Below are 26,602 nucleotides of genomic sequence, written 5' to 3' on the forward strand. Positions count from 1 at the left end.
AAAAAAAAAAGTTTTTAAAATTTCTAAGTAAATGCCTATCCCCCACCTCCTCTCGCCAATATTGCCGCGTGTTTGCTTTTCCGTGAATCCTTTTATGTAATCCTGGATATAGCAGAAACACTGCTATCCGATCAACCAGGCTGGCAAATTTGTTGTTATTTTGCAATCTGTTTTTTTTTTTCTCATTATTACTATGGCAAAAACTCATTATATCTGATTCTAAAGCTGTCTGAAGAAAAAGGGGGGGTATGAGGGTAACAGACAGTTTCGTTATTAGTTTAAATAGCTGAGAAGTGATATAGATCTAGGTATAACGGAGAGAGATCTTTTCTCAAAAGATGGCAGCACTCACTATGTGTATTTTCGAAGATATTTGAATATGTATTCAAGTATCTTCACTTCATTTGATTAGTGGAAATCTAAGTATATTATAGTTAATTATAGCTTAATCGTTAATAACGGATAAGAAATAAGTCCTTTCTTTGTGACATTTGCGTAAAATTTGGAAAGTAGGTGCCACAAAACAGGTTATCACGTCTCCCAAATGCTCCACTCCTGGTAGAGCTACCACGTGACACTATGAGTTGGCTCGCGTGTAGGATGTCTACGCTGCACAAATCTCTGCCTATGGGAAAGCCGGCTACTTTCTTCATCAGTTTTCTCCCCCCCAACGCACCCCCCCTTCCTTTCCACAAACCCATCCGTGGGTGTTCGCAACATCTGCCTCGACGTCATCCTGGCTGTGAGCATGTCAAGTCCGTTCGTCACGGCCCCAGGCGTTGGACACCTTGCTACATAAGGGCGGCCCAGAGGCGGGCCTTCTTATAAACGGTCATTGCTCTGAACGCACAGTCAGTGTTCCATAACGCGGAAGCCGTAGCATCAGAGGTGTGTGTGCGTGTGTAAAACTCTTGGGAGAACCGTCAGAGAAATATTCATAAGTGTACGCAAGATTGGAGAACAAACTCGGCTACTGGCGCCCGGGATGTGTCACTTAGCTGTGTTGGTGTGCAGCCTGCTTGCAGGTAGGTGGTAATGTGATTTGTGATAGCGGATTTATCAGTTGGAAGTATCCTTGAGAAAAAAATAACAGAACACTGAGAAACGTTAGTTTAAATTTCTTTTTCCTATTTAATTTGGCGAACGTTTCAATGAAATACCGATTTTGTAGTCGAATAGTAAAAACACACGCATTTCTGTTTGAGTAATTCTTGTCAAGACTTGCCTTTTGACTAATTTGTTTATAATATGGCACATCTCTTCTTTCACAGATTGTCTGAAATTGTTTATTGCCTATTCAATGAAAATTGTATTCTGATCTTTTTATGTATATGCCGTTAGTTACTAACCTACTTTAATTATAAATTGACACAAAAATGAAAAATATATTCAATTTTGTAAGGTATTAACATATTTAATTGAAAACAGTCCAGGAGCGTGTGAGTTTTACTTATGTAATTAGTATAGTACCAAGCCTCAAGGGTGAGGAAATGTTAATTTACTGAAAGAGATTATATTAATAATCCTTAATCATTAATATAAATTAATAATAATAATTAATTACATTAATAAGTCCAGTTTGACTTCATATCAACTGTAGAATACGAAAATAACGCATTTCCAAAATATAAATTAAAAAATAATACAAGCTTGAAATTTAAATAAATGTTATTGAATGACAGAAGAGAAAAGTCACATGTGTAAATAAAATACATTTTTTCATAGAAGAAAGATTACTGCCGAATGAATTTTACGTCATTTTTTATGTCATTTCATGGCAAGCATTTGAAACACTTATGTAATAAATCTTCCTTCCAAAATATAACATTAAACTGTAGAATACGAAAATAATGTCACTCCAAATAATAATCGATAAATTAACTAGTTTGAAAATTATTATTGAAAGAAGTAGAAATTGAAATGCGAAAACAAATCTGTCTTTATTAAATCTTCCACAGAATATATACATGTAAATAAGAAATCTGTACGTGTCGTTTGGTTAATTTTTTATAAGAGCTAATATCGTTTCCGATTTTATATAAATCATTATAATAATCTGATGACAGATAATTATTATGCGATAAAGAGTATATTTAATAATAGAAATGCTTGAAATGAAATGGATAAAAATGAATCGTTGCTATTGAGAGATTACCAATTCTTCGAGCATGTCTGATACTTATTAACCTAGTTGTGTGACGTCATAGATGGGAATTTGAAGCATATTTAAAATAGCCAGATATATCTTCTCATTAAGAGTTTTGGTTTTTCTTTTTTAAAGAAATCTAAATTTGTAAAAATGTCGCGTTGCAAATCAGTTTAAGCAAAATTAAAATGTGGTTTTCGTTTTAATTTCACTAGTAATTTATAAAACTGCATTTTTTTAAAAATTTCTTTGAAACTGTTTTCAATACGCCAATTTACCACCTGGCGGAAAACAAAATATTGTAAATATTTTGTTTTCCGCCAGGTGTTTATTGTAAATATTTTGTAATATTATTTAATATTTACAAAATATTGTAAATATTTTGTTTTCCACCAAAAAAAAAGCCCAAAGAGAGAATTATACTTTGACATTTATAGTTTCGTTTCAGAATGATACTGTGAAGCTTTTATTATTATTTTTTTATTATTATTATCAGTTATAGTTGAAAGACCTAAAGAAATATGTTAAACTTTTATAAAATCTTTATTAATATTTCATTGAAGAATAAAATCATAACTGCGTTATTTACGTCAAAATTTTACGAGATGTTTTCCGCCAGGTGTTTATTGTAAATATTTTGTAATATTATTTAATATTTACAAAATATTGTAAATATTTTGTTTTCCACCAAAAAAAAAGCCCAAAGAGAGAATTATACTTTGACATTTATAGTTTCGTTTCAGAATGATACTGTGAAGCTTTTATTATTATTTTTTTATTATTATTATCAGTTATAGTTGAAAGACCTAAAGAAATATGTTAAACTTTTATAAAATCTTTATTAATATTTCATTGAAGAATAAAATCATAACTGCGTTATTTACGTCAAAATTTTACGAGCAACAAAATAACTTAATAAGTAACGCACTTACACATACTGTATTCGAATTTAACCTTGAAAGTTGAACTGTGTGGAAACAGCATACCAGTAAAACTAGGAAACGACATGAATCCTTTCATACAATCGGGATATATGAAACTCGTTAATCAAATAACCTGCACAGGAACTTGACGGGCAGTAATGAAAAAAAAAAAAAAAGCATTCTTAAGGAAAAAACGACATTCCTACAACCCACATAATGATTTTTAAAAAAAAAATCAACATTTCACTTGCATAAAATCAAGGTGACATGCTAGCTGACAAACCTTCGTAGAGTTATATTTATAAAAAAATTTCCATTATTAGTATAAGGTATGCAGATTGAAATTAAAAACGTCAATTGAAATGCTACGATGTACAACGCCACATGTTGGAATTGGTTTAATAAGGTGTTTATTACTCGAAAAGTACTCTATGGACAAGTTATTCGCATGAGTCAGTGGCGTAACTATTATGTCACAAAACCCCGCAATGCGAATGGGAGGAAGAAGCTAAGAAGACCCGATGACCTCTTTCAGGGGGCCCCATTGACATTTTTAAAGTACACCCATTAATGGGTGTAATTCAAATAAAATTTTTGGTGAACTTATTGATGACTAAACCACCACAGATACTTCAATTACCTCTCTTTAACCGAGATAACTGCATTCTTTTTTTGAAATGTATTTTTGATCAGGTATTTAAATAACAGGTTTAATCGTTACTAACTATAGAATTGGGTGGTTTTTATACTTCAGATGGGTGGTGTCGTTTCTCGCCCACAAATTTTATCCTAGACTAGGCGAGCTACGTTGGATACGTTCATTGGGTGTTGCTGCGAAAAACGGGAATTTTCTGAAGAACAATAGAGGCATAAACTACTTGTGCATCTAATGAAGCGGGTTTGATTTTTCAGGACTTTAGAAGGAAGCGATAAGTTCCAGATGTGGCATATTTCAGCATGAATTGTATTTTGTTGAAAATAGGGACTAACAATGTGTCCGTGAAAAAAGGCTGTTGGTTGGAATATGCAAAATAGAAAATACCATAAAGTCATCTGTATCCCCTTTTTTTTGTTACAACTTTGTACTACTTTTGTAACGAGACTGTCCAATTCCAGGACTCACTACCTGAGGCATACCAGTCTGAGCGACTTTAAAAGAAAAAAAAATGGAGGAGGTGCCTAAAGCCTTACCTCTGGAGCTATTGTGTCCACCATCGGTATTGCTAGAAATACTAAATCAGCTTTCGTCAATATTTATGAGCTGTTTTAAGAGACATGTATTTACTTCTAGCCCAAGCGAATAACTGGTATTTACGTTTAAAAAAATTATATAGTATTTATGTATTTAGTGCAGCCTCAAGGACATCGCGACATTTGTCTGTGTCTGGAGAGACCTAGATGGAAATCCCCTCTAGGATAGGAGGAAACTCAGTCTTACTACAGATGATTTAGCCGGTCTTATACGCAGATGGCAGGGTCCCAAAAAAACAATCTTTGAATAGTTTAATTCATTTTGTACACACTCCAGTATAAATTATTTAATAATTATACTAATTACAATATTTTGATGTAATTTTTCTATATCGTTTGGTTAACTCTGCTTTTTTTTTTAGCAGAGTTACTATTGGTGGGTATTCGGGAAAACAAAAACGAACAAATAAAGATGTTTTCACACGTGGAAGTGTGTCTCAATTTTGAAACTCCATTCTTCGCGATGTATTCTTTGTTTCAATGGATAGTAAATAGCAGGAAAAAACTTCAGAGGGCGCACCTTGACCCACATTGTTTACTATAGCAAAGTCTTCACATACAGTAAGAACAGGACTGCATTAATTCGAACAAAAGATAATAAACGAAAGAGGCAGTTATATTTAATTGTACATTATTTAAGACTATTTCTTTGTTTAAAAAAAAATTTCGAAATTGAAACATCCCTGAAATAGCTTTCATTCTTTCCATCGTGGTTGTTTTGACCTTCGCACTGCCCTAAATTGGGCAAAATACACAACAGGTAGTACTCATTGAGACATGATTCAAACGCGTGGAAAAACCGGTATTGGGCCTACGTTGTTGCATCACGCGCACACTTCCGTTTCCAAAAAATGAAACTGACAACATACGTGCTTACAAATGTTCACGCGAAAGATGACGCACATAACCCACGCAGAAAGATTTGGTGACCTCCTGACATTTAAATATTAATCAAACGTTTGAGCCAGTAATCATTATACCGATTTGCGTGTTGAGACATTGAGATATCTTGTCATCGACAACACGTTTATCCTGGAATAGTACGTACGTCAATTGAAATGTTAAGTACAGATGTTTCTATTCATAATTAGCTGTTTACCCGTAGAACTTCTTTCAGGGTGTACCACAAGTAGACCTGCAAATGAATCCAGACTTACCTTCGATCTATGGAATTAATTTATTGGTCTATATTTCGCACGATTCCTGCTCTAACCACTCATTTAATGAAAACATTTTTTATTGATTTCTGTAGCTGAATCATCATGAATTCTAAACCTGTATTTAGCAGCCTTCACAGTATATAAAAATAAAGACGATATCAAAATATAGAACGGAAACCCGAAATTCTTAGATGATTATTTGTAGAACTCAGGATTATCCCCATAAGCTGATCAAAGAATGTGTTTAAGAAGAGATTGGTAGATATAGAAATGAGACCTCAATAGAGGTCGGAATCGGTCTGGGTAGTGTCCCCTTGCCTTTAATGCATACCATCATACATCTCCTCAAGGATATGTGTTTTGCATTAAGGGTAAATACTAAGAATAGTGATCAGCGCTTATTCCACCTTACCACGAGTTGCCTAAGACTTGTGCTACGTATGGGGTCGCATTTTATATGTATATTTTATATGTATATATTTATATATATACATACAAAATAGCTTGGTATCTTTAACGAAGATCGGTAGATATTTAGACATGAGAGAGTAAAATGAGTTCTTGACTTCCTGGATAAATCTGCATTATAATAATAATAAACATGAAATTCTAAGCAAACTTATTTTTAAACATTTTGCTGATGAAATACGAGGGTTGTTTGAAAAGCTCGGTAAATTTCTAATAGATGGCGATGCCATTCATTCATACCAGTGTCCGCACGTATCATATTTTTCATGACTCCGTGCAAAATTTTAGTCACGTGCGACGCGTACTTTTCGTTTGGCAAACATTTAAAATGACCGTGTTCGCATTTTTTTATTAAAATGGAGAAAAACGAGTTTCGTACATAAAACACTTTTATTTGAAGAAGTGGATGGCTGCACAGATCAAAGCCAAGTTAGATGCAGTTCATGGGGAGTCTGCACCTGCTTTAAATACGATTTATTTTTGGATGAATGAATTTAAACGTGGTCGTTTAAACTCATTCTTCCAATTTTTCCAAATTTGGCTTGGTGGTAAAAAATTTTCTTCGAACGAGGATGTCATCAAGGCTGTCAATGACAATTTTGCATAATTTGACAAATCCTACTTTTTAGATGGGAGGAAAAAATTGGAAACGCGCTGGACCAGTGTAGGATGGAGACTACGTTAAGAAATAGAGGTGATTTTTTTCTAAAGAAATGCGTTTAATTTATTTTTTTACGAAACTTTTCAAATAACCCTCGTATTTCATATTTATTGGAACAACTATGGGAGCAAAAATTGGCCGCCATGACTTAAAGCTCTCGTTGAAGATTTTATACTTTTTTTTTTATTTTTGAAACACTACGCATTTTGTTTCTAAATACGAAATAATGAGGAGGAAATAAAACAATATAAAAATTAAATCTGTACAGAATACCTTCACCTACTTTTTCCAAAAATGCGAATAGCCCTTCTAATGAATCTGATTTTAACCCTAGCTTTACAATACTAAAGCTAACATTGACTAATACTGTTGAACTCAATAGAGTTCTCAGTATGTTTCTGTGAATCACGGGTGATGCCAGGCTAGCGTCATTTCTTTTTTTTTTCCAAGCCAGTTTTTTGTTAATTTTTAACAAACGTTCTTTATTATAGGACTTGGTTGTTTTCTTTTGCGATGACTGACACAACCTGTTCAAAATGAGGACAACTTATTTATGTTACTGAGGCATTCATATGATATTTAAGCCTAAATAACTATAATGACTTAAAACGTTTCAGGTGAGTGAATCTTCATTGACATTTTTGCAAACGAACTTCAAGGAATTTTAAACTTTTTGTTAGAAGAATTTGTGTTACGTATAATACGCTGCACACCTTTAAGCAATACGATTTATTTCCTATAATCGATTATTATTTGGCAATCGCAGCAATCTTTCTTAAATCATGCGTAGAACAGAGGTCAAAAATATGATATGCACTTGAATGAATCTATTAATGATTCCTGCAGGCATGTAATCCCTCAATTAATGCTCCTCCGATTAGTGCATTTTTTTTTTCGATAACTAAATTCGATTAGTGCGCCTATATACATCTTAAAAATGAATGTTACAGATTTTAAAAATTTTCTGTCTATACATTTTTATAGCTAACTATTTTAAAAAACACTTACCTGAATGAAATAATTTAGTTACCGATTTAAAATATTTTACCAAGTTATTTTTAATGGCATACTATTTCCATGTATACTATGTTCCAAATTTACCGCCAAAATTTATGTCGTCTGCTTTACATAGCATTTTACTGATCACATCTCGTGCAATTGTTTTTCTTACTTTTTTATTTTAACGTATTTTCCAAACATTTAATCATGAGTAAAAGCATTAGCGAGCAAAAAAGCGCAAGTGTGAAAATGATTCGAAAAGTAATCTGATTGGAATAAAAACTTGAAATAATAAAGAAAAATGAACAAGGCGAGTCCACACCAAAGATAGGAAAAGAACACAAAAATGGGTGAATCAACTATAAGAACCATTTTAAGCAAAGCTGCTGAATACAAATAGAAACGTAAGGCTGCTTCAAATTCATCATGCATGCAGACCACTAGAAATCAAAGTATTATAATGATTGAATTAGACAGACTTCTACATGGATCGAAGACTGTAACCAAAAGCGGATACCGCTAAGTACTGTCCATAATAAATCAAAAGCATTAAGTCTCTTTGCAACCATGAAAGAAAGGGCTATCAATAATGGAAGAAGAATAATTCCACGCTAGTGCTGGAAAAAGAGAAATAGTCTACACCAAGTTCTAATGCTGCAAGTGCAGAAAAGATGGCCGCAAATTATCCAGAGATTTTGAAGGAAATTGTGGAAGAAGAGGGCTATTGGGACCAACAAATATTTAATGTCAATAAAATCGGCCTTTTTTGGATGCGAATGCCTTCCAAGAGTTTTCTGCCAAATCAGAAAAATTTTATAATCAGGTTAATCCTGATTATAATATCACAAAGTCGAATGAAATTACTGCTAGCAATATGCGAGCCGTTTGGAAGCACATTCTTCCACATTGTGCAAATGATTTTAGAGGCTTTTCAAATGAATCTAAGTTAATTAAATCTTCTGAGAAGTTGAGTGATTCCGACCTGCTAAATTTAGATGCACAACGGGAAGATCCTGAAGAATATGAAGAAAATAATCACTGACAAGCCCAAAGAGGTTTCACAAAAACAATCTGAAAATAGTTTTCGTAGAATCGAAGTTTTTAAGCAGCAATGCTTCGAGGCTGACCCTGGTGAAGAGAGAAGCAGTAGAATTTGCAGAAGAGGCAATAGGGCCGTACCGTCAGTTGTATGAAAAAAAGAAACAGAATTCGCCAAGCTACTTTAGCTCAATTCTTTAAGAAGCAGAATAATAAATTTATATTCTGAATATGTTTTATTATCTATTATCTTTCAGCTTAATGGTTTTCCTTTAACTAGGCCCTAAGACATACCCTAATTCGTTTATAAAAAAATTAAGGGTCAAAAAAAAATCTGAGGAACGAATTATACTTTTCCCCATAGGTTATTATATTCGATTAGTGCGTTTTCGATTAATGCGCCTGTTTTAAAGAACGCATTAGGTGCATTAATCCTGGACTAATGTTCCTGGACTGTTGTGGGGTGGACGTACTTTGACCTCACTCGACGCAACAGTTTATCCCACAGATGTTCCGTATAGTTGAGATCAGGGCTCTCTGGAGGATGGTCAAGTGCGGTGACGGTCATATTCGCAAACCACGCAGATACAGCAGTGACACGGTGAATTGTCTTGTTAAAATTGACATAACACTTCATAACACAACTTTCTAAGTTTCCTCGTCCCACTGTGCACGCTCTTTGCACCACTAAAAACGACGCTACACGTTAATTCGGGTAATGTGGCGCTTGCATATTGCAATCCTACCATGGAAACCAATAATGAGAGCCTTGGTTCTAAATGTGTTTGTTCAGATACGTGTTCCACTCAGTGTCCAACTCCGCACTCAACATGTCGGCTGATGAATGGCGATTTTTACATATTATCCTTCGTAGCGTCTTACGATCATGTTCGGTGAGAGTAACAACTTGCAGTTGACTCCCTGTTTCCATCTTAGTATGCTATCACTGATTGTTGACCTGGGATGGTCCAATTTGTCAACAATTGCCGAACAAATAAGCCTGCAACATGGCAGCCTATCACAACACCTCTTTTAAACTCCATCAGCTCCTTCCTCGCAGCAATTTCACCCGAACACACGTGCATCGACTTGGGAGCATCGTATTCCTCCAATTTATATCACCTACAAACATAACTCGTTGCATGGCACTATGCACCTTGCCCATAGGGGTATCCATTGACTTCTTTCCATGTAGTGTATATCTGATCATGGGATAGTGGTGGTGGTTTTTCCCTTCAGTAGTTTCCGACCCTATGTGACTTTATGGGCATTGCCCACAAAGTGTTCATGGTGAGATTTTTTACATTGGGAAAAGCAAGGGTATTTCACCATTGATTTTCTCAATCCCCCGTTTTAACCGGGCCGGGACCTGCATATGGTTGGGACGTATTCATTAATGTAATCCAAGTGTGTTCTGGAGGACGAGAAAACCCCTACCTCCGCATGAGACCGGCTAACTCACCTTTCGTCATTACTGCCTGGGCTGCGGAGGATCATGGGATAAATATAGCTAATCGGAACCTGGAATGTCGTTTCCTCTATGCAATGTTTTATTTGGGATTAAATAAGTTACCATTTACGTAAGGTGAAAGAAAGTATTATTATTACGTCAGCTCCCTGGAACCCTAGTGCTTATTTCTAAAGACAAGTGTACACACAAGCCAATCCACATGCTTATCTTTGTTTATTAACTGAGTGTTATCTTGTTGGTTTGAATGTTTTGCGACAGAAAAGACCTAATTTTCCGAAAAAAAATAATTCTTTCTTCATATGAGCTAGGCTAACTCACTAATTGAACGAACGAAAAAAATATCCTTGCGTTACGAGAATAGAATTTCGATCTTCAGAGAGTAAAGGAGATATATCGCATCATTTCTTCCATCTTTATTTTATTGATCAACAACATTCATTTATAGTTTAGAAATATTACATATAAACATATAATATAAACACTGTGTAAACCTAGCTAAACAAAAGTCATGGGAGGACTTTGGCAAGAACATAGAAAATATTTATTTTCTATGTTCTTGCCAGAAGTGGTAAGATATTCAGGAGGTTGTTGAAGAAGCTTAGAAATGGAGGAAAGAAAGCTGTAAAAAGAATTAGAGATGATAAAGGTGACATGAAAACTGGAGAAAAAGATATCCTTGAAGTACGGAGTAATTACTTTGAAAAACTGATGAATGAAACAAGCAGTGATGACAGCAGAGTGGTAAAAGAAACTGAACAGGCATGCAGTCAGGAATACATATCCATACTTGAAGTAGAAGAGCCATCAAAAGTCTGAAATGGATAGGCAGCAGGAGTAGATGATATTCGACCAGAAATGATCAGATATGGAGATATAAAAGTCTTACAGTGGCTGCACTGCATAGTTCAGAAAGCCTGGACAGAGGGACGAATTCCCGATGAGTGGAGTAGAGCTCTCATAGTACCCATATATAAAAAGGGAAATTAAACTGAATGTGAGAATTACAGAGGTATTTCCCTACTGAGTGTTCCTGGTAAGATATATGCAAGTATACTTGAGAAACAGTTGAGAAGAGAAGCTTGGGGAAGCGCAAGCTAGATTCAGGCCAAATGGAGGCTGTCAGGATTAGATCTTCACTTTACGACAAATAGTTGAAAAATCACGGGAATATAACAAAGATCTGTATTTAAGTTTTGTAGATGTGGAAAATGCATATGACAAGGTGCCAGGAGAAAAGCTATTCAAAACACTGCAGTTATATGGTGTCGATGGGGCATTATATCAAGCAATACTTAGTCTTTATTTGAGTTGTAAGTCAGCAGTTAGAATTGAAGGAAGTACAGGAAGATGGTTTAATGTTAAATCTGGTGTGAGACAAGGATGTACATTATCCCCTCTGTTATTCATTATCTATATGGATCACATTATGAAGGAAAGTGGTATTAAACCTGATATGAAAATTGGAGATGTTAATGTCAGCTCTTTGCTTTATGCGGATGATGTTATACTTCTAAATAAATCTGCTACAAGTCTGCAATATTCCCTGACTAAATTGAATAATTGTTGTGATAGATATGGTATGAAGGTCCGCAATAACAAGACAAAGACAATGAAAAGAGGCAGAAATATGAACTGCATTGTGAATGGAGAATCTATAGAACAAGTAAAACATTTCAGCTACTTAGGCACGATTTTTAGTGAAGATGGTAAATTAAATATGGAAATAGATAACAGAATCAACAAAGCTGGTATGGTAGTAAGTCAATTGAATAAATTCATATGGAATGAGAGAGAAATTAGTCGGAACACTAAATTAGCTATATACAAGACAGTATTGAAAACAATTTTAGCTTATGGATCTGAGAGCTGGGTTAGAGATACCATCAGTGGCAATATCATATTAAAAATGAGGATATTAGGAATGAACTTGACATTGTTAGCATCCAAGAGTGTGTTAGTAGAGCTAATCTGGGCTGGTATAATCACTTAAACAGAATGGGAGTGGAATGATTAGCAAAACAATTGTTCTTTGCCAGGTTGGCAGGAAAAAGACTAAGAGCAAGACCAAGATATAGTTGGATTGATACGGTAAAAAATGCCTTTAGAAGATAGAAATATAACATCTGACAATGCTGGAACCTTGCCAGGTAACAGATTGCTTTGAAGGAAAATTGTAGCTACGAAATTATTAATGATGTAATTGTTCATGTAGTTCTATCATATCCTGTACACCCCTTGAGGATAAATGTCAGAATTTGATGATGATGAAATATTACATAGATTACATATGTGAATTTGATTACATTTAGTTTTGTTCAATTATTTCAGCACTTATATTATTAATAATAATAAATTGCAATCTCTTCAACAATTTCATTTATTTCTTTATGCATTTTTATAATTCGTAAATATTCACGATATTCTAAAAACTGTCTTGGTGTCTATTATTTGATTCTAGCTGAAATAACGTTGCTTGCATTGCATCATATATTTGTAATGCCATTCTGAGTAAACACACACATCATGGGAATAATGATTCACAGTGAACGTGGCGTGCCACCACCAATAACTAAAAAAAAAAATTCACCGAAAGATCCCCTGCACGGATGAGATTGCAATTAATTGTATACGTGAAGGTCTCTTTGTCTGTCTAGCTGCGTTATCTGATCGAGGTACATCCTTCCTTAACAAAACAACTAAGGAAATGGTAGACTTTGATATCCATCCCTTTCCGTTTTTATCGCCCTATTGCAGTTATTAGATATCATTATGAGCCATTTCCAGAATGTTCTTTGCAATCGAATTCCATGGTCAGGAAACTGCAAGGCTGCCTGAAGTTCTTCGTGATTATTACTGTTGTAATATACCCCTGTTTATTGGCATTCTCTGACAACGCAAATCATATACACGATTACAATACAGCATTTATTGAATTTTATTTTATTTTTAAGTAGTGGAACAGCGTTGAAACGATCGAGTCACCGTCCTCAATAAGGTTTTGAACTTTATTTTTGAAATCTACCCTTTTTTAAAAATACATATATAAAGAAGGTGATTTACTGGTTTTGAATTAAAGGGTTGAAGCTAGCTTTGCTTGTTTGTTGCAAGGGAATATCTGGTCTATCAACTATGAAACTGAGTATGGTAGCCTGTTTGGGTCCATAAATGCATACATGATGAGGAATGTAACTTCATTTCCTCATAAAGTTCGTGTTATCACTGATTAACTTTAGTAAACAGGGCGTTCGCAAATTTGGGTGAATATTAGTGGAATTCCTATATATGATTTTAAAAGCAGATCAATCATCAGAAGAGATCGAATTTTTATGCTTGGATGGTTTAGTATCTAATTACATAATTGTAATTTGTATCCTGACAGCTATAAATTTATTATTACTATTCTTTTAGATCTGTAATTGCATTGATTTCTTAAGCTGAAGAGCTGAGATAAATGGGTTTGGCCTATTTTTATATTTGGATCACGTTAGTCTACTCATAAATCATTTGCTATCCGCGTTGGGGATTTTACTTTCAATAGCACTGTGGAGTCTAAAGGGAGTAATACTGAAATTACGTCATTGATAGTTTACTTATGGTGGCCCATTACTTAATTTTTGTTTCTGCTCTACTTTCGTGTTTTTTGTTGCTAAAAAAAGAAAAGAATGGACACCATAGTGGTTGATGTTAATAAATTCTTTTTTGAAGCGATGCTGGGCGTGAATATTTTTATTTTCAGATCTACATGTTGTCACACCACTTATCCATAAAATATCCATTAAACTGAAGTGTTAAACCTAAGCTACGTGTGTGTTTAATTTTTGTGTAGGTGTAATATCTGAAGATGCTAAAGAAATGTTAGTAAGACTATAATAAACACTGTTTTTTTTTTATAAGTCATCCTGTCGATAAATAAAAATAATCATTATAAAAATCATAAAGAATGTTTAGGAAAGCATATTAATTAGTATATTAATTCACAATTTATTGGCTTAGAAATCAATAAAGCATATGACAAAAAGTTTTGAAGTTTGTCACATTTATAACATTTTTAGTTGAAGGTGTATGATCTGTAAAAAAGCTCATGGTAACTAACCCTTTCTAAGAATATTTTAATGACTTTAATAATGGTAGTACCAAAAAGTATTTTGAAGATTATGTGGTAAAATTAATTCATAATAATTAATCACGCAATTTACAGACAAAAATTACTAGTTGTGGTGGTGTTGGAGGTGGGCGGTAGATGGCGTTGATTCGTAGTAGAGGTAAGGTGTAGAGACAGTTGAAGATGTCCTCCCGCGATGAGTCTTCGGACTCCTTGGAGGTATCAGGAATAATAATAATAATAATAACCGAATATCAGTTAATTAATATTTACAACATTTAATATAGACCAAGTTATTAATACCAGTTATCGATCACAGGGGGCACTTCAAAAGCTATTTCCAAAAAAATTGTGTGTCGTCTGCGAAAAACATTTGCTAATAAGCATAGCGGCATTGAATATTATAAATTACTATAATTATTTTTAATTGGCATAACTTTAAGCTAAGAGACGGTAATGTTTATTATTTAATTTTGTTTTTTTTCTCTCTTTTTGTGTACATTCAACATATATAATTACTTTTAATTGGCATAGCTTTAAGCTAAGTGACGGTAATGTTTATTATATAATTTTGTTCTCTCTCTATTTTATTGTGTACATTCAACATACCGTAAATTGAAAAATGCAATTCTGCGCTTCAGAAGTAAAAAAGCAATTATAAAACGAAATTAGGTAATTCGGTACACGGATTTTCAAGAATTACGTGGTGTTATAATGCATGGCGACCCATTTCTCTATCAGCTTCTTCAGTGCTAATTGAACAATTATCAGTAAGTAAATAGGAATTAATAAAACGCCACAGTGAAGGTAAGAAGTCATGTTGAGTATTAGGTAGAGTGTGACTGTTATCTCGTTAATCTAGACGTTAAGACCTAGTGTTGATATAAAATGTTTCGCGCCAGGAAATCATTTATTGTCTCTCCCCCACCTCCCCCCTCGTTCCTCTAGGCAAAGTAGAAGCAGCCAACCATACGATGCGCGAATGATGTTCAGTGATCTGCAATACTGCCCTTTGTTAAGCATTTCTTGTATATAAATGAAAGGGGAGGGACTGTAAAACAATGTTTTGAAAGATTGGCTCGTGATGCGACATCCTTGGTTTAGCATTTTAAAATTCTAGCGTTGTAGGAGGTTAGCTTGGCCAAGGTCTCTTCGTGTAGCGCTTAATGAAACCCACTTATCCTTCTCACGTAAGCACACAAACAACACAGAATCTTCAGTGAAAAGCGTAGAATGTTATTCTACTTCAAATTCGGGTTTTTTCCGTACTCTTGAATTGCTAAAGCTGAGTAAACAAATCTTCCTCTGTTATTCTTTTCAAGTGAACACGTGCATTCAATTAGCAGCAGCTGAAAAGTCGAATTAGAACCAATGATAGCTAGTCATTAATATCACTTGAAGCTTTTTTAGTGTGTGTGTGTGTGTGTGTGTGTGTGTGTCATAATAACACTTGATAAAGACTTTCCTGGAAAAGGGTAAGTTATTTCATTTGACCATCATCTAGTGATGAATATGGTTAATTCCTAACTTTCACTTACATTCTTCTCTCTCTCCCAATTGTCTGTCGTCATCCACAAATGCGCAGTTGGCGAAAGGGTCGAAAGGAAGCGCCTGGCCAGAAATATCTAACCACCGTGAGGTCACTGACTTCAGCGGTCTGAAAATCTCGTTACCTGCATTAACATGTGACCTTGCCACTAGTTGTTGGTTCCCGAGCATTGACCCTCCATCGTTATGTGTCCCGTTATAAGAGACTTCCTGAAGAGATGCTAGGTCAGGGACACCCCTGGGGGGTGGCCAAGGACGTTTCCAGCTGTGATATACGTAGTACCCCAGATGCCACCTACATACGTGGTATGGATTAGCTCAAGGTATCGAACTGCGTGAACTCAACTTCAGTGAGATGTCAGAAAAACCTCTTAATTGGTCTCACACTTGCTTCCGGATTCTGGGGCCAAATTGTTTCGGGGAATTCCTACTATAAAGATATTAGCCTTTGATGAGATCGTCACGACACCTGGTGGTGTTCCTGTAATAATCAAAGTGAATGCATCAATTTCCAGTGCATTGACGATGATTCATCATAGGTACTTTTTCAGTGTGTGCGTGCGCGCGCGCGCTTACCTCACATTCTGAGAAGTCCCAACACTTCAGAAACTACTACACATGCACTGTTTAGAAAAATAGAAATGCAATCCGTTTTGCATCGTCTTTTCAAACGAATATGTTGCCTTCATAACAGCAACATATTGGAGCGAAAATTGAAATAAATTCGTAATCGAAGAATGCTGATTTGTATTTTGGCACTTGATGTGGAGACCATGACCTACATTAATGGTGGCGTTCGTGTTCTTATTTTGAATCTGAAAGTCGCAGAAGATGCTGTTGATATTGATTATTATTATATCCAAATCAGCTGAGACAATGGGGGCTAAGCAAGAGACGCATTGCCACCCAGGCAACTAGGGTCATTTGTTATAAATGATAAATGGAATCTGTATTATTAAAAAAAAAGTTAGATGAATAGTATTATGTTCCTCATAAAATTAAGTTACTTTTTTATTGCCAAGATATTTCATTGAAAATTATACAGGAAACTATTCAGCATTCATCGCAGGTGCATACTGAACGAGAAATTATTAGTTCCGTAAAAGCAGTGGGAAAGCAAGTAAAGAAATGGCAACTGAACATAACAAGAGTATAACTATTGCAGCGCCAACAACAGAATTTCATTTTAAACATTAAATACATTAAAGAGATATTTGGAGGTAGTACGGCTTTATAGATGAAGTATATGTGTTTCAATCCAAAGGTACCAAACGTTAATAAAAAAAAAAAATACTGATTGTACACTACGAGTAAAGATTTTGAAATATTATTGACTACGTCTAGGATCATACATTCTTACAATAACAGCATACTATCGGTTAAACAGAAAAATCGATTAAAATATAAGCATCGCGTGCTACTGATACCAATACATATGACATGCGAAGCATATTAAAACATATTTAGTATTTATGCAAACATTGGGAGGATTGGGAATTATTATATAGGGCAGTCCAAACTATTGACTTTGTGGCGGCCAACGTCACAAAATCAGTAGTGAATCATTTTGTTTCGTTTTTAAGTGCAAATTGGAAAATTTGCACTTAAAAACGCACTGTCTCTTACTGGACACTCATTTTTAATAAAATTTCAAGTTTGAGCTTGAGGGTAGCAATAAAGTTTAGTTTGGCATTGAGACAACGTCAAACGAAGCTCTAGACATCGACCTTATGTTTGAGCAATGCGTTTTCGTATACTTCCCTATTTGTATGTAAGTAAATCAGCACCGGTTGGGTTATTAGCTCGTTCTTTTGATTCTGTCAATCTTAAAATAGAAAATGTTTCAATGATAGAGGCTCGGAACAGTATAAATGAAGTTAAGTACTTGTTCGTATTAAAAATACCGTAAATTTTAAAGTTTAAATGGGCAGTAATTTATTGAATAATGCTAAAAGTGCACTTTTAAAGCTAAATTTACTGTTTAGTTACTAAAAACATTATAAATGCTTAACAACCTTGTCATTCAAAAATTTCAAGTATACTTTTGTAGATTATCGGATGAAATTATTGCTTACTGCAGATGTCAACACAAAGCAACCCAAATCGACATAAAATTCCATACTTTTGGCAGCCTTTTTTATTATTATCAAAGTTTTGCGCTGCTTTTTCTAAAAAAAAAGAAAAAAACATTATAAATGCTTAACAAACTTGTCATTCAAAAATTTCAAGTATACTTTTGTAGATTATCGGATGAAATTATTGCTTACTGCAGATGTCAACACAAAGCAACCCAAATCGACATAAAATTCCATACTTTTGGCAGCCTTTTTTATTATTATCAAAGTTTTGCGCTGCTTTTTCTAAAAAAAAAGAAAAAAACATTATAAATGCTTAACAAACTTGTCATTCAAAAATTTCAAGTATACTTTTGTAGATTATCGGATGAAATTATTGCTTACTGCAGATGTCAACACAAAGCAACCCAAATCGACATAAAATTCCATACTTTTGGCAGCCTTTTTTATTATTATCAAAGTTTCTGTACATTCTGAAAAATACACAAAGATTAGCTTAGTGATTAAAAACAGCATGTCAAGATTAATAAGCTCTGTATTCGAGCAGTCTGTTTCACTTCATCTTAACAGCAAATATCGTAGAACGCTTCAGTTTATGAAGGAAGTTGATATCCATAATATTTACGGTTTTAGATCAAAGAAGCTAATAAAAGATTTGTGAGGGACATCCCTTCATTAGCAAGCTTCTACGCGGAAATCTTGTCTACTTATCTCCACTGGTAGGTCTCCATGGATGTTTCAATTGGGCCAAGGCAATCATGGAACATGCTGGAAGGTTACTAATTTCATTCGCAACGCGCTGTTCTGATTTAGCGACTGGTGCGGCTACTTTGGAAGGGTTAAAGGTCTTTCGCAGTACTTGCAAAGATGTCACAAGCATAAGAAATGACTTACACGATTCTTGAGATGAGAAAACCAGAATCCTTTTTATTGAAATAAGAAAAGATGTTTTGTCCTGTTTATTCTCGAGTTTAGCCAGATTCCAGCATGGGGTTAGTCGGTCATTACGAACACGTGCCGAACTTCGTGAATAACTCTGCTCAAGCATGCCACATCCGGTAATGTTCCATCAGCTGTGCTTCTGTTCCGCCAGGTCACCCCCCTTGTTTTCTTGGACAATTGGTGGCCTATCATTAGAACTTCCTTGGAAGTACTTGGAATTAATGGGCTAATCCCTTTCCTCTTTGAGGTTCCCCTCTATGCATGGACGACGATCACCCATCAATGTTTGACATTTACTTCATTGAATACCTCGCTATTAGCCCTCATGGTTATTACGGCAACATATCTGGGGTGTGCTCAACTAGAACCGTCAATCCCGTTCCCTGTAATACTGTAGGATTTAATGCGACTTTAAAAAAAAAATATTAGTTTAATGTGGCATTAAGGATAATCTTAATCTAAACTTTATTTGCAAGAGAAATTTCTATTAAATCTAATAATTGGGTGATAATTATTTTATCTCCGTTTTTAAAAAACGTCTATCTGAGAAAGAAATGTTTACGGTGGGATTGTTGGTAGCCCAGTACACTTTCATACATTATACTACGCATACCAAGAATTGATGGAACTGCTGTAGCTAATAGCTTAAAGAAACATCAAATAATGTCTTAAGTTAAATAATTCTCTTTTTGTTTATAGTATCTGAAAGAAGTTTTATCTGAAATTTCCTGGAAACGTAAGCAAAGAGGGATTTCTATAGAATGCAGCGTTACTATGTTCCTTTTTTGGTTAGCGTTTCATTTACAGCTCAAGAGGTTAAGTGGCCAAGTCATAAAGTCCAGTGGCAATCAGGCACCCGCTGCATAAAAAGTAAATTATTCTTGGAAGACCAGCAGTGGGTGGGCCACTCAGTCGTTAAATGCTCTCTGTCTAAAGACTTGACTCGTATATTTGTGACATAATCCAGATTGAAAAAATTATCTTTAAAGAATTCCGACCTAACCGCCACTGTAAATATACAATCTTGTGTTGTCTTAAGTAGTGGCGGTCTAGTTTTTTCTCTCTCTACATAGTTCACCATGAAATACATAACTGGATACTCTTTACAATGTTGACGTATCTTGAATTCGGGGGGAAAATGTTAATCATACTCCTCTCCCCGTCAATGAAAGCATGATTCATAGTTTTTAATATTCATTTATAATTTATTCACAAATAATACCTTAGTAATTAACAAAATACTTAGGAGAACAATTCTTGGAGACTTGGGTTTTGTTTCTTACGTTAACTTACCCAAGAAAGTATATAAGTAGTCTAAATTATAGCTGTTCATTTTTTTTTTTCATTGTTTGAAAAATAGTTGAAGCAAAAACAATGGGATAGTAATTTGATAATAGAAATCTTTCTTAAAAGCAGACTGGATGTGAGCAGTTCCCCCCTGTAGCATAAACGCCATTAGGAAATAAGTGACATCAGAACAAGGAGTCTAAAAAACGTGATACAACATAAGCCCTAGCTTTGAAGCACTGATTTGAAGAGTTGAATAAATTCAGCTGCTAATAATTAACGCTAGGATAGCCAATATCCTAGCGATAATTGATGTTGGCTTATTCTGCTTCTTTTCAAAACGCCTATAAAATAATACTAACTTTAACTAATAATAAAATAATAATAATACAATTTCTAATAATATTAGAAATTGTATTATTAATAATATTAGAATTAGAGAAAGATGCTGGAAATTTTTTCGCTTGGCAATGTTACCAATTATATATTTGGTTTAATCCTTTATTCAAGTGCAAGCAAACAAAGTTTGCGTCTGAAGTCTTTTCTGGACTGGGGAGAGACCTCAATAAAGGTCGAAACCGGCCTGGGTAGTGACCCTTCTCATAATGCATAGCATCAGTACAGTAAGGAGGGTATGAAGCGCCTGTGGCAAGTGTCTAACTTGCGCCCCTACCCAAAAATGACAAACATTTTGAAAAATGTAAATAAGTTAAATTTTACTAAATGCAATATGTTAAATACTTACTATTAACCCCATCAAAATGAGCTGCAGTGTGTTGCAGAATTTGTGCGTCTAAAGCGTCGTATTGCCGAAATTTAAAAATACAATATAAAATAGCGGACTTTTATATCTATTTATTTATTTTTATTTTTTACGTTTTGCGCCCCAAACCTAGTTGCGCCCATGGCGGGCGCCTCTTTCGCCATAACCCCGTTACGGCACTGCATAGCATTATACATGTTCGTAAGGAGGTGTGCTTTGCATTATGAGATACTAAGGCAAGTGATGTGAAGTCAGTCCACCTTTGCCACGAGTTGCCTTAGTCCTGAAGTTACTTCAGGCGCAAACTTTGTTTGCTTACACTTGGATAAAGGATTAAACCATATATATAATTTTAATCGTGTATCAAAACCTAACTACAATAGCAGGTTGTATTCTCTTCATTTATATATATATTGTTTATTTGTAAGCTTCCTATAATAGTACAAAATGTTGAAAAATATGTGTAACCTAAGAGCAACAGCTCATCCAGGTTACGATATGCATAAAGTTACAAAAATTTATGTAAATGCATTTTCATTATATACACATGTACATTCATATAATATACATATTATTATAATATAATTACATAATAAAATCGCAGGAGACATACTAATATGTACAGAGAAAGTTGCATAACAATTAATTGGGAACAAAATAAAACAAAGCAGTTAAAATAGCATTTAAATTTGAGACTGAATCTTTGAATACAAATACGCTAAAAACCAATCATTTATACAATTATTTTGAACAGAGCTTCCTCGTTTCCGTGGTTAAATAAATGTTATTTGATTCGAGTTTTGTATTTGTTTGTGTTAGTTTCATTTCTTATCGTTAGAGGTAGTGTGTTGAATACTTTTGGCGTTAAATAAGTAAAATGTTTGTCTGCTGCTTCTTTATTTGCTTTTGGAACTAAATATTTTAGGCCTTTACGTCTACTAAGGAAAGTATCTTGTTTGATATTTACCTATTCGTTGTCGTTTTTTATGAATAATAATATCTTATAGACGTATAAATGTCTAACGGGTAGTATGTTTAGTATGGTGTATTTATTACACATTACAGTATCCTTATATTTGTTTCTAGTTAAGATTTTAATAACTTTATTCTGAGTCGAGACTAAAGGTTTCAGAGTAGTTACTATCAATTTTTAATCCCAAGTAAGTTTGTAAATATGCTGTATTAACACTATATGAGCAACTTGTAATATTACATAGTTTTATGTATGAAAACGTAATAATGTTACATATAACATATCCATCTTTCTCTCTCCACACTTTTTTTTTTTTTTTTTGAATGGGTGGAAATCCCCGGAGAACAAATATAGGTTATTCCACATGACTTCTTTCAGGTCACATGCAGTTAACGTGTGAACTACAAAAGGCGTTCCCCGAAAAAGTCCTTTTGTGTGAAATTCCTAAGCAGGATTCCAGATTCGAAATGAAATTACAGGTGCACAAAAGGTTAGATTTGTAGGTCATGACGCACGGTAGTTTGGTTAGATACACAGCACTTATGCAAAGATTGACCAAAATCTTTCGTTTAGCAAGAGATTAAATCACAACTGCTTCAATGCATGGCCTACTGATAATGGTATAAAAAAAGAAGCGGAACTAATTTCATATTTTAAAAAGAACAAAGAAAGAAATGTATATTATATTGCAAAGAGACCACTTTTATTTCCTCTGTAATGGCATTCCTTCTATTATCTCTTTCGCATTCTCGGAGCCACCGCGGAGATATTAAGCGTTGTTCCGCTGTGCTCACCGATTCTAATGTCCCAAAGGCATATAGAGGTCATCAAAGTGAGGACGAAACTCTCGCTGGGATTTTCCATACATCCGGCTGAAGTCGACCTTGACTTCCGACAATTGCCGTTAAGGATTTCCACCTAATAACAACCTACGTTATCATTAATCTATAGAGTACAAAGAGACGTTATCTAGAGTCATAAAGAATTCCGAATAACCCAAAATGCAAAGATGATGATGATGATAAGAGAAAAGAGATGCAAAGATGATGATGATGATGATGATGATAAGAGAAAAGAGAAGTAAAAATAGACTATTATAATTGCTGACAATGTTGAGAACCGTATTTCTAATGTGCTAACCTCAATTCAATATATATTTCTAATTCACGTATGAAACCAACCATCACACCTTCATTTGAAAAGTCTATAAAATTTATTTCGTACTACATAAAATGCGAACTTAGGTCTTGTTCGCGTTATTCCCACAACTGTTCTCATTTGACAATATGGAAGACATTTTTATTTAAAAAAAAGATCAAATAAAAATTAAAAACGCTTATTTTTTATGTTCCTAATGTTGAGGAACTCTTTAGAGTTATATAAAAGTAAACAAACTTCAATTATATGCACACTTTTTGCTTTATTTTAGATTCAATTTTTTATTTCATTAATTTCCTTTGATAAATATGTTTGACACACATAACACAGTGGGATGAATTAATGAAGTTGGAACACAAACACCCTGTCCTACTAACCAGTGCGTCTATAATAATCCTCCGGGCTGTTTCTGATGAAAATAAGGTCAGTGATGTGTAAACAGTGTTAATAAGACTCTTTGGAATATGACGCTGCAAGTCACTGGAAGTTGAGGACAGGGGAGTCGTGAGAATAATGTCTAAGAACGCTGAACTCAAGAATGATCGATGCGGTGGTCACTGTACTGTTGCACGATTAAAAGGTGTGCTAGTGGGACAAGACTTTACAGGAAAGAAGCATTTTTTTTAAGGAGAACCTGGAGGTTAAAACAGCTAGATAATATCTTATTGATTAATTTTCTGCTAACAAGATTGTTGCCGTTTTCCTTTAAATTTCAAGGACTGTGAAGAATAAATAAAAACCAGGATGTACTTGTAAACAGCATTTTTTACAGTTTATTATAATGCACGTGGATTAATATAAATAAATCTATAAATTTTTTTGAAATATATATATATAGTTTAAGTCAGCATTAAAAGCTTAAATACCAGCACTGCTAACAACACAGAAAATTGATTTATCTTTCTATTCAGGTCTACCTAGCAGTCTAACAGCTTTATCTTACTTCGGAGTTAAAATCGGAAAATTCTCCACCCAATTCCATGACGTCAGAGGAGATGTTTACGCTGTCGATGATAAAACCATCTTCATTAAGAATTTTAATTACGATGGTAAAGGCCCTGGTAAGTCATAACAAATCCTCATTTGTTTTCCAAACTAAACATGATATTTAGCAACGTTAGTAATTAAGTATTAACTGAAATACTTCGTTATTTATGTACTGTTTGTCAGCCTCCTAAATAAATATTTGTATGTTGACAGACACGTTCTTTTGGGCTGGTCATTCTGTACGTCCTGACACATCAGGTTTTATAATTCCTAACGAAAATGGCTCGTAAGTATCAATTTTAAAATACGTCAAAACACTACAAACAATTAGTTGAATTTTGGCTTAAACGCAATTAAAAAAAGTAAAAATATCTACATGGATAAGTGAATGAATAAAGTGGAACATTTAATGCTAATATTAAAATATAATAATATTTATGTTATAGCTTATGTTGTAAATATAGCGAAATAACATTATGTTTCAATAATAATATTTATTATTCCCCAGCACAGAACCTTTACCTGCTTATCACAACCAAGATGTTTTGCTAAGGTTACCTGAGGGAAAGCGAATTGAGGATCTCAAGTGGTTATCAATATGGTGTCGAAGGTTCACTGTAAGTGAATTTCAATCATTTTTGAATTTACTTTTTAATCCAATATTAAAAAAAGGAAAAGAACATACCTTTATGTTTTGATATACTAATTCGTTTTGAAAACTGATTGACAGGCTTTATCCTACTTCAAACTTGATTTCTTTTTGTTTTTAGGCTAACTTTGGGAGTTTAATATTCCCTCGGAATTTGACCGTACCAGAAACGGTCGAAATCGGCCCTTTAACTAGTACCAGCCACGGAGTGTCTTCCAGTTCGATTATTATTTTAGACTCCCAGACATTCCTTATACCGGACTTCAGCTATGATGGCAAAGAAAAAGGTACTTCCCTACATATTTATTTATTTTTAGATTCTTTATTGAAATTAATTTTATTATTACGTAGTATTTATTGAAGTTATGCTTGTAAAGAGATGGATTCAAAATCCCGGTTGTAGTGGCTACATTGTTCCTCCTTCAAAGCAGCCAATCCTGCTAGAAGCATTTAAAGATCATCGAATACTAATGCTATCAGCGAAAGCTTCTACTTTGAAAATAATAATAATAATTCGCCGTAATTTATTACAAAATATTGTTGAGGAAATTTTGAATTAGTTTTCAATATAAATAATTTACTTTGAATATTTGAATTGAGCAATTACTTTAATAAATATAATTTTATTGAAACGAAGGTTATTCTCCAGAAGAATCAATCCTTTTTTATTTATTTACTAGCATTCTGGTGGGTGTCGAAAGGAGGTCGATCTAATAGTGGAGGACTGCGTCTTTTGGATGAAAATGGAAGGTAAGAAAATAGTTTAAGATCATTATACAGTATCGTGCCGTTCTTCAATGACTTGGAGAATCTAATAACATTATGAAAATTTAGTTACTGATTTAAAGCATTTTACAAAGTTATTTTTAATGGCCCACTATACTATGTATACTATGTTCCTAATTTTTACCGCCAAAATTTATGTCGTCTGCTAAAGTACGTCCACAGATTCGAGACACTTCTGCGCATGTCACAAAAAAGAAGAATCCATTCCGATAATAGGGTAGTTTTTAAAGTGGTGACTATTTTGCTTGTATAATAGTTGGGAAATTTTATCTATAAAGCACGTGATTTCGCGTATTGGCGACAATTCGTACGGCCTTCATTTCTTTCTCCCCTTCAATGATAATGTCCAAGAGTTAATTAAATCTCATTGTGAAGAATTGAGTGATTCCGACCTGCTAAATTTAGATGCGCAGCGGGAAGATCCCGAAGAATATGAAGAAAATTTAACCACTGATAGTCAGACAAAAGATATTTCACAGAAACGATTTGAAAATATTTTTCGTACAATCGAAGTTTTTAAGCAGCAATTCTTCGAGACTGAACCCTGATGAAGAGAGAAGCAGTAAAATTTGCAGAAGAGTAGAAGAGGCAACAGGGCCATACCATCGGTTGTATGAAAAAAAAAGAAACAAAATGGCCGCCAAACTACGTTAGCTCCATTCTTTGTTTAAAAAGTAGAATAATAAATGTATATTCTGAATATGTTTTATAGTCTTTCAGCTTCATGGTTTTCCTTTAACTAGGCCCTGAGACATACCCTAATTCTTTAATAAAAAAATTAAGATTCAAAAAAGAAATCTGAGGAATATTCGATTAGTGCATTTTCGATTAACGCGCCTGTTTTAAAGAACGCATGAGGCGCACTAATCGAGGGACTGCTGTATAGTCTGTTTTCTATGATCTGTAAATTAGTTCTAATTTGCAGCAAACTTGCTTCTAGGTACATTTATTAATGTACTTATCTTTTATTTTACTGTTTTTTTTTAAGCGATGCCCCCTTAAGAAGATATAATAAACAGACTATAGTGATTTCTCTACCACGAGATGAGTCCATCTATGATTATGATTGGCTCAGCGTCTGGAATGATGAGCGTAACGATGACTTTGGACATATAAAAATTCCCACTGAGGTTCAAGTTCCTCCATCACCGCGAACTCTAGGTGTGAGTCAAGAGGTAAGCTTATTTACAGATAAATTAGTGAAGGAGCTGGTAA

General features: G+C 34.2%; 1 protein-coding gene across 1 annotated transcript in view; it reads left to right on the forward strand.

Moving 5' to 3' along the window:
• The first annotated feature begins 672 nt into the window (after positions 1-672).
• Positions 673-26,602, forward strand: part of LOC150092447 (uncharacterized) — a 39,554-nt gene continuing 13,624 nt past the window's right edge. Inside the window, exons 1-7 of the mRNA XM_090415069.1 lie at positions 673-1,025; positions 23,877-24,026; positions 24,166-24,238; positions 24,461-24,569; positions 24,723-24,888; positions 25,282-25,351; positions 26,376-26,562. Coding sequence (XP_090271195.1) covers positions 986-1,025; positions 23,877-24,026; positions 24,166-24,238; positions 24,461-24,569; positions 24,723-24,888; positions 25,282-25,351; positions 26,376-26,562 — 795 coding nt within the window. The 5' untranslated portion in view covers positions 673-985. The remainder of the gene's footprint in view (positions 1,026-23,876; positions 24,027-24,165; positions 24,239-24,460; positions 24,570-24,722; positions 24,889-25,281; positions 25,352-26,375; positions 26,563-26,602) is intronic.

The sequence above is a fragment of the Typopeltis vanoorti genome, chromosome 26 (assembly GCF_054136105.1).
Source record: "Typopeltis vanoorti isolate ZY-2024b chromosome 26, IOZ_Tvanoo_1.0, whole genome shotgun sequence".
Taxonomy (NCBI): domain Eukaryota; kingdom Metazoa; phylum Arthropoda; class Arachnida; order Uropygi; family Thelyphonidae; genus Typopeltis; species Typopeltis vanoorti.